This window comes from Mercurialis annua, linkage group LG4 (genome assembly GCF_937616625.2).
Source record: "Mercurialis annua linkage group LG4, ddMerAnnu1.2, whole genome shotgun sequence".
NCBI classification, from domain to species: domain Eukaryota; kingdom Viridiplantae; phylum Streptophyta; class Magnoliopsida; order Malpighiales; family Euphorbiaceae; genus Mercurialis; species Mercurialis annua.
Genome location: NC_065573.1, coordinates 21,966,459 through 21,976,306, shown reverse-complemented (window position 1 = coordinate 21,976,306; position 9,848 = coordinate 21,966,459). Strand labels below are relative to the sequence as shown.

The window sequence follows — 9,848 nt, the reverse complement described above, 5'->3', positions numbered from 1 at the left end:
ATGATGTCAGCCGCTACCTCAAATATCAGATGAATGACGACAAATCTATCGAGGCAAGGTTCCATGAGGTGCAGAAAAGCGTTCATGAGATTATCTTAAAAGGTATGGTTCTTGAAAAACAGCTTCAAGTTGTTGTTTTGATTGAAAAATTACCTCCTTCATGGAGGGACTTTAAGAATTCTCCCAGGCACAAATCCAAGGAGTTTTATTGGAAAGTTTGATCACTCGCCTTTCAGATTGAGGAATAGACGAGTAAATAAGACCAAAGAGATGAGATGCTCGTTGTTTCCAACATCACTAGAAAATTCAGTTCACCGAATCTGAAGGCAAATGGAAAAAAATTTAATAATCAGAATCGCAATTTGAACTCGAACCTAAATGTGAATCGCAATTAATTGAACCAGAATGGTAATCCTCTAAGGTGCCATAATCTGAAACATCAACCACCTATCTAAAATGACTTGCCACCATTTTTATGTTTTAATTGTGGAAAATCAGGTCATATGGCACGTAAGTGTCGAAATAGGCCAAGTACTGCTCCACAAGCTAACTTACTGAAGAGCCTTTTACAGTTATGATAACTAAAATGGTGGACCAAGTGGGTGGTGGGTAGATGCGGGCGCAAATCACCATATTTTCCATGATCGTGCTATGTTTAAAACATACATTGATGTTGATGGTAAGAAAGTGTTGCTGGGTGATACTCACACTACTATTGTTGTTGATATTGGAAGTGTCCAACTTCAGTTTACCTCAGGAAAGACGCTAATTTTGAAGGATGTGATGCACACTCCTATGATGAGAATTTGGTATATGACTATTTTTTTAATAAGGCTGAGTTTTTTAAACTATTTGAGCTGATTTGTACACCATTAGCAAAAATGGTATTTTGTGGGAAAGGGATATGCATGTGAGGGTATGTTCAAAATGAGTGTTGAAATTATCAATAAAGATTCAGCTTCTATTTACATGGTTTATGAGTTTAATACATGCCATGCTAGACTTTGTCACGTAAATAAAAGAATAATTAGTAACATGAGTACCATAGAATTAATTCTTTAAATGAACCAAAGCGAGTTTGAAAATTGTGTATTTTGTAGTCAAACAAAAATTACAAAAACCTCATATAAATTAGTAATTAGAGAATTTGAACCATTAGATTTAGTATATTTTGATATATGTGACTTGATGGTACCTTGACTAAAAATGATAAATGATACTTTATTATTTTTATTGATGATTGTTCAGATTTTACATATGTGTATTTGATGAAAAATAAAAATAATGCACTTGACATGTTCAAGTTATTTGTTTCAGAAATTGAAAATCAATTCAATAAGAAAATTAAAAGATTTCGAAGTGATAGAGGTACATAATACGAATCAAGCTTGTTTATAGAATTTTATAATTCGCATGATATCGTACATGAAAAAACAACACCATATTCTCCATAAATGAACAGTAAAGCCGAAAGCAAAAATAGAACATTTACAGGAGTTATAATATCTATTTTATTGAATTCTGGTGCCGCTTTTTATTGGTGAAGTGAAATCTTGTCAACTATTTATTATGTGCTCAAACAGAGTTCCCAAATCAAATAGTAAGGTTTCACCCTATGAGATCCTAAAACAACAACCAAATTTGTCTTATTTGAAAATTTGGGGTTGTTTCGCCTATGTTCGAACTCCGAAACGAATAAAATTAGCAAGTAGAGCCTATGGATGTGTTTTCATTGGATATGCGGTCAATAGCAAAGCATATAGATTTTATTATTTGACTGCACGAGTGATTATTGAATCTATAGATGCTGATTTTTATGAATAAAAATTTCCTTTTAAATTAGGAAATAGTGGGGGTGAATCATCTAGTAATATTCATGTGATCAGGAATAATGAGCTTACTAATGGTATAGAAATAGAGACCAGAAGAAATAAACGAGCCAAAATTTTAAAAGACTTTGATATTGATTTTCATGTCTATTCTTTAGAGGAGGATTCTGCAAACCTCCATGAACCTTTGACTTTTTTAGATACTCATCTTTGGCAAGAAGCCATAAATAATGAGATGTATTCATTGGAGTACAATAAGACATGACACTTGACTGATCTACCTTCCGGTTGTAAAATCATAGGTTGTTAATGGATTTTGAAAAAGAATTTGAAATCTGATGGAATATTTGACAAATATAAGCTCGACTTGTAGCCAAAAGTTATAGACAACTTGAAAACGTTGACATCTTTAATACCTATTTACTTTTTACTAGAATAACATCCATTATAGTGTTGATTTCGATCCTTCACTGCATGACCTGGTTGTACACCAAATAGACGTTAAGACTGCCTTTCTGAACGGTGAATTGGAGGAAGAAATTTATATGGACCAATCTGAAGCTCATAATTTATGGATTAAGAGGTAGTTGGCCTGAGAGCTGAGCTCTCAACCATGATATTTGGATATTGATCATGTTATGATTTTGATATTGGCATGATTTATTGTTTAGAGTTCCAATCGAATGGTAATAGTAACTTATTTTAATCGCTTTAAAAATTTTGTACTTTATTTACACCATCAAAAGAGCAAGTTGCTGATATATTTACAAAGGCTTTTAAGAAAGAAGATTGCATCAAATTGAGTGACAAGCTTCACATGATAGACATTTATGCTCCAGTTTGAGGGGGAGTATTAGTTGACATCCTATTAAATACAATCTCATTTAGGTTTAATTATTAGTGGGCAAGTTGTAGGTAGACTTATGGCTATTTCTATAATTATTAATTTTTTTGTTAAAATTTTAGTTTGTGTATATAATGAGCTCAGATGTAACCCTAAATTTAAATCAATATAATTCCTTCATCTGTTACATATTGTATTTCTCTATATTTATTATATACTATATTGTAACCTTTTATATACTATGTGTTTCCGGTTTAGTGCTTCATCACATTTAATTTTTTAGTTGAATAATTAAGATCTATAATACTTTTTTCACTAAATTAATATAATAAATTTCTCACCGAGTTTTTTTTTATTGAGATTCCATCAAAATTGTTATGGTATTTTCTTATTCTTGAATGAACTTCAATGTATTTAAACTTTCGCCTACTCTAAATAAAATTTTGTTCAATTTTATTTGCATTGTTATAATAATAATCAGAGTTTTAAAACTAAACCGGTGGCTGAACCGGTAAGACTTTCGGTTCCCGGTTCAAACGAAGTAATGACTGCTTCAACCGGTTTAATAAATTTTAAAAAATTATAAAAAAAAATTGGGTTCACCTGTTCTTTACCAATTTTTTACTGGTTAAATTCGGTTCGATACTGTCCAATCCGATTTAATCAAAAAAACCCAATTTTTTGTTGTTTTAGACCAAAACACCGGTCGGATCCCAGTTCGACCGGCCGGTCCGGCTTTTTTAAACACTGCTAATAATAATAATAATAGTAATTATTATTATTATTATTATTATTATTATTATTATTATTATTATTATTAAGTACGAGTTACTAGTGCTTTATAAATGGAATATGATACAAGTTTGATAAAAAATTAGATGATGCCGTTTTGGCCGAAAGGCTATATAAATGCAATTGTTTTTATTAAAGACTAAAAAAATTAAAAGAGATTGGATAGGGACAAAGTATATATATATATATATATATATATTGCTACAACTCTCGCTTAATAGCAAGGCTCACTTGCCAACTTCCATCATCGAGCTAGGGAATTTTTATTAGTACATGGACTAAGCAAAGAATAGAAGTAGAATAATGACCAACAAAACAAAATGAGTTGGAGGTGAGTTTTGCCAATATAAATATTAGAATTAAGCAGCTAGATTTAGCTCATCAAACCCAAGTTTTCCCTCTAAGCAATGTCCATTTGTAAAATAAAAATAAAAAACAGACAAATTCCCTACTTATGCTTATGGATTTTTAAATTTCAGAACTTTTTAAAGATATAAAGAGATAATCATCTTTTTTTTTTTTTCTGATTCTAAAGTAACAATAACTTTAAGGTTTAAATAGAAAGATATGCTTATCTATGTTTTTTCTTTTAATTCTTTTTTCTATTTAGGATTTCCCCTTAATCTTTAATGTTCTGCTTTAATTAACTTTAATTGTAATATAATTTTGAACCCTAATGGCTAATACTACAACTTTGTTATACTTTCCAAAGATGAGAATGTTACGAAAATCAAAGAAAGGAAAAGTTATTCTTTTAACAAAACCCATCTCATAACATGAAAAGTAGTGCTCTCTCTTTTAATATTTCTTAGGGAAGATTTTGCTTTTTGGTCCTTCTAAAGTTGCAAAAGTTGGTTTTCCTTTGCACAACTCTTACGTTTTGAATCATATCAATAGCTTGATAATCTTAATTGCTCATTTTATCTCTTCTATAAACACAATATTATAACGACCAAATGAATAACAAAGGCCAAACCTTTTATGAAAGTTCCACAAATATACAAATCTTTCAATTTTATTCAAATTTAACCATTTTGTTATAGAATTTAGTCGCATGATAAAAGAAAAAAAAATTGTTCCATCAAGAACATTTTATTTCGCAGGACATCAAGTTCCGTTTAAATTTTTCGAGGTTGGGCATCTTAAACCTCTCATATTACTTTTATGATAGAATACTAACTGTTAAAGGTGACTTGCCCTGAGATAGGTGTTGACATGTTGCGTTGCTTTATTTCTACGATTAATTGCATTGCTTCCTCTATCAACTTTTGTAATTTCAAAAAATCTATTCCGCCCGTTATCTTTGATCGTCTGATCCTTATCTCCATTAGTGTGTCTCGTTAATTCCTTGTTTTTCATTTCTCGAATGCTGGTTGTTTCCTCTTACCTAAATTTATATGTTTCCTTTGTTAGCCCTGTTGGTCCCGTGTTCATGCCTTCACTTGTTCCTCCTGTCATTACCGCCTTCTCTAGGTCTTGCTCAAGTCTTCTCATCGAGGTTTGAGACATTAAGGTGCTCGTTTCTTCCTTAATTATTGTAGTTATGTCCTCCCAGGACCGCCTCAAAGCGCTATCCACTATTTGTTTGACCGTTTCTTAGAATGTTGACCTGTATCTTTCTCCTACAGTTTGGTACGCCATCTCATATCCCTGAAACGACACCGTTGATCGGGCCACAAGTGGCTGGTGGAGTGGTGTATATGGGCTGGGTGGTATGTAGATTTTCTTTGCAATGGGCCGAGGCCGAGGTGTTTCTCTAGTTTCTCGTGGTAAAGGAGGGTTTCTTTGGATGTGATTGGTGGTGATTTTTTGTTTGTTTCTGCCATTCTAAGATCTAGTCGGTGTTTTAAAAACCGGACCGGACCGGCCGGTCAGACCGATTGAACCGCGAACCGGCCAGTGGTCCGGTCTGAAACTGCAAAAAACCAGATCTTTTGGTTGGACCGGGTTGGACCGGTTGAACCGGATTGAACCGATAAAAAACGGATGTTAAACCGGATCGGACCGGATTGAACCGGTAAAAAACCGGTGAATCAGAATTTTTTTTAATTTTTTTTAAATTTATCAAACCGGTTGAATCGGTCATTAAACTGGTTTAACCGGTTGAACCGGAAACCGGTGGCCTCACCGGTTCGGCCACCGGTTCGGTTTTTAAAACACTGGATATAGTCACTGAAATTTATTTATAGAACCATTCATCCCCACAAACAGCTTCAAATGATGGATCCAGAATTGCAGCGGCTAAGGTCTGTCTTCCGTTGGTCTTTTGCGGGTTTGGGTAACCTGCAGAAGACGAAAGTAAGATAATGGAACTTGGGCTTTGGTCTCCGAATTCGCTCTAATACATAAGTTAGTAGGGGTAGTTATGGTATTTTAAGCGAGTAGTAAATGAATCATATTGAAAAAAATAAGAAGTGATATTGTTTCCTCTTTTATTAGCCTTTTTATGTTGTCTTTCTTTCTCTAGCAATATGAGATTTTTCTAGTATCCATCATTTCGTTGACATATAATTTTTTTTTTTTCAAATTTAAATATAAATCAATGTACAAAACTAAAAGCTTGGAATATAAATAGTAAAAAACATGAAGCAAGAAAAAATATATTGCATGAAGAAAATAATATACAATATGATTTTACATATAAAAAAAAAACAAATTTCTTTCACCTCCCTAACCCTAGAAATGATATATATGAAAATCTAAAACCTAACCAAACAAGAAAAATACAAAAAAAGCACTAAGATCAAAAACGTACTGACATGATTAAAATTTCTCATAACTCTTGGTTCTTAAAAACAATTCTTCTATCAACAGATTCAACAAGGCCAATGTCATCGATAGATTGAACCTCATCAACACTATCATCATCATCAATGGATATATTCAAATCAAGTGACAGACAAGGACTAATTAACTCCTCCATTATAGCACCATCATCACCTTTCTGATCTTCTTCTTTATGAGAATTATTTTTATTTTTATTATCATTCTCAGTTTTTTGCTTGGTAGAAGGGGAACAAGCTCTTGATCTTGAACTAAAAGTTTCACAGCTCAAAATAATTATAGCATCATTAAGACCAATCTCTTCACCACTAGCTTTTGTTATTTTTCCTCTTTCAATTGCTCTTTTGAAACCCATTTGCGAGCAATAATCAGCTTGTTCAACATCTTCCACTAAAAAAACCCTATGTGGATTGTTCGATACAGCTTCTGCGAATCTTTCGATATAACTGCAGCTCTGTTCGTCTCTCGATCTTTTGTTTCTGCAATCTTGATCTGTTGAGTCTGCTCTTGTAGATGAGAAACAGCTTAAAGAAATTGAAATGAAGTTGTTTTTCTGATTCGAACCGAAAATTATCTTACCCAATTCTTTAGCTATTTTTTCTTTAGCTTCTATATCAACTCCTTGAAAAAACAACCATGTTTCTTCTTTAGCTTGATGATGATCATGACATTTTCCTTTTCTTTTTACCATGCCTGATCTGCATTGTAAGATCGTGCTCGCGATTTCAGGAATTACATCTTTTTGCCACGGTACCTTGTTCTCCAAGGCATTGCATAAGATTTTCAGATTCTCAGCATTCATTTCTTTGAACTTGTGAAAATACTGATGATCCGTCTCCATGAGATCACTGGAAGAAGTTGAGTTCGGAGTGCTCGAGTTAGGGTTCGATAAAAATGGTAATGTTGGGTTGGGTTGATGATGATGTTCAGGAATGTACATTTTTAGACTGGGTTCAGTGCTGATACAGCTACTGATCTTGCTTACAGATTCTGAACCAACCCAAAATTGGTGGTCTGATCTCCATGATTGCTTCGGTTCAACCATTGGCCAGTCATGATGGGTTTGGTGCAAATTAGGGTATTGATGGTCATATGAGAAACCAGAAGTAGAAGAAGAAGGTGATATAGAAGCAAAGGTGATGGTTTTCTCATAAGAATAGGGTTTATGATGGATTGAGCAGCAAATTGAGTTCCACTTTTTGCAAAGATCTTTGATAGAGACACAACCCTGAAAAATATTTTAAAAGAAAAAAAATCAATTTATAACTAAATTAAACAATGATGAAACTAATTAGGAGGTCTAACTTAATGTGGTTAATTATCTTAATTACTATTACCTTGTCATTGTTGCAATTTGGTCCTTTAGTCTCATTTTTGTATTGTTGAAGCCATGCAGGAAGATTAGAAGTTGTAGTGGAAGCACTACTTTGTAAAGTTCTAGCCTCATTTTCAAATTTGGATGTACAATCAACACAGCAATTGAGTTCTTTGTGTTCTTCACCTTCAAGTATAATCCAACATCTAGACCCATTTTGATCTATTTTCTTGCTTGTGGACCGACTTTGTACATCACTGAAAATAAAAGAAAAATTAAGAAAAGATGATAAAATGAATTTAATTTAATTTCATCTATCAAAAATGGTTTATTTTTTTTCTTTTTTTTCACTTTCAAATAAAAAGCAATGGATTTAATGTACTTATTTTAGCACTATAAATTTTACCGAGGCTCCTTTTGTTACTTTTCTTTTTCCTCTCACAAATAGGAAGAAAACAAGTTCAACTTAAGTCACCAAAAGGAAAAGCTAAAGAAGAGCTTTATTCAGTAATTCTTTTCATGCATTCATCTTCTTTTAATCAAAAGGAAAAGTGATTAATAAAAAAAAATTAATTTCCTTAATTGAGAAGAAATTGATCAAGAAATTAATTATATTCAACTTTATTAATTAAATTACTATACAAAATTTACCTGTCGGCGATGAGACTTAAGCTTAAGCTGCCTGCAGGAATTGTAAGAGTATGCAAACCCCAAATAGTTTCAAGTGATGGATATCCAGATTTACACTTCATGAAAGTTTGAAAAGTTGCAATTCCCATTAGCCAAAATTTCCCATTATTTTCAATGATTTCACTTGCTAATCTCCCTATCTCCATGATCATATGCTCCATTGGACACAAATTATTATTATTATTATTATTAGCCCTATACTCAATAACCCACTTGAGATCTCCTAAGTTCAACACAACTCCTTTGCTCAAATAGCTTCTAATTATAACCTTAAGATCCTCAAGCTTTTGGTCAACCTCAACCCTAGAACAAAGATGCCCTAATGGAAAAGGTATAAACTTAACCTCTCTTAACTCTTCAGGAACATCACCTTTTACAATCTTATCCATGACTCCATTAACAACACCTTCTATAGTAGAGAGACACTCACCTACAATCACAATACTTTTTTTTCTTCTGTAATTCATTAAATTCTCTATAACACTCTTCACATCTTCATTACTAACTGAACTGTCTAAAGTAATTGAAGTTGTTGTTGGTGATGCAGATGGTCTGATGTTGCTCTCTTTAGACTTGGTATTGGTAATAACAGGATTATTTTGAGAGCATATTTCTAAAGAAACCGCTTGTTCAACGTTGCTCTTCACTTGAGTACTTGAAAAACCAGCTTCTCTCATTACTCTGCTGACGCTAGGATCGTCTAAAATGGATATTATAAGCTGTTCCACCTCTATTTTCACAGTTAGAAGCGGCTGCTGCTGGTTTTCGACGGAGCCGCGTCGTTGATGAGCTTGAGCGCGCTTGAAAGCTGCAACTAGGGCATTAGAGATTGAAGGGTATTGTTGAGTAGGTAACATAGGGCTTGAAGTTGAAGCTGGAAGACGATTCAGAGCGACATTGAAACAAAGCTCTAGAGCTTTGCATTGAAGAGGGTGGGAGTGAGACTGAAGACAAGCAGTTCTTAGTAAACCAGTAGAAGAAGAAAGCATGGTGTTAGCTACATGGAGAGGGGTAACTTGGGCATGGCCTCGCCGTCTAGCTAAAGTCACCGCCTGTTTAACGACGGTAGCCGCCTCGGTGGTTAGGGCTTGTTGCACGGTGCAACCTCCGGCTCTCATTTTGTAGAATGATTGAACACTTGGTTTGCAGTATTTTTAAAGAAAAGGACAATAATATACGTGATAATTTTGTCTGTGAGAGATCAAAAAATGGTATCTAAAACTGATTTAAGGTTCATGGGGGCAAGATGCGGAAGAAATTGAAGGTTTTTAAGGTTTTGATTGTGCATAGTGATTGCTAAGTTGGTGCGAGAAATAGATAAAGAAGAGGGTATGAAAGTGCGAGAAATAGATAAAGAAGAGGGTATGAAATTTATGGAAGGGTGCCTTTCTTGAAGGTGAGGTTAAAAAAAAGGGAAAAATGTATTTTTATATATTTAGAGGTCTCGCTTTATAAGTACAATGATAGCAATTTTAGAAAGATTGTAGGGAGATTTTTATCGTCTTAACAGATCTTAGGCATTTCGGTTTAGATTAATTGAAATAATGATTTCAAACATTAAATAGTGTATATACTTGAAAAACGTTAGTAGTCT

At 33.4% G+C, this 9,848-nt stretch overlaps 1 protein-coding gene across 1 annotated transcript; it reads right to left on the bottom strand.

Annotated features, from left to right (window-relative positions):
• Positions 1–6,049: 6,049 nt before the first annotated feature.
• Positions 6,050–9,598, bottom strand: LOC126679095 (protein SMAX1-LIKE 3). Its single transcript, XM_050374036.2, has 3 exons — positions 8,216–9,598; positions 7,587–7,821; positions 6,050–7,477 (listed from the first exon to the last, which is right to left on the bottom strand). The coding sequence occupies exons 1-3, from the start codon at positions 9,370–9,372 to the stop codon at positions 6,239–6,241; spliced, it is 2,631 nt and encodes an 876-aa protein (XP_050229993.1). The 5' UTR covers positions 9,373–9,598; the 3' UTR covers positions 6,050–6,238.
• Between the last annotated feature and the right edge of the window lie 250 nt (positions 9,599–9,848).

Bases quoted from the DNA above. Each gene is read 5' to 3' on its own strand.
- LOC126679095 (XM_050374036.2), bottom strand. From the start codon at position 9,372: ATGAGAGCCGGAGGTTGCACCGTGCAACAAGCCCTAACCACCGAGGCG. The intron at 7,822-8,215 runs GTAAATTTTGTA...TTTTATTTTCAG, and splicing joins TTAAGTCTCATCGCCGACAG to TGATGTACAAAGTCGGTCCA. The intron at 7,478-7,586 runs GTAATAGTAATT...AATATTTTTCAG, and splicing joins CAAATTGCAACAATGACAAG to GGTTGTGTCTCTATCAAAGA.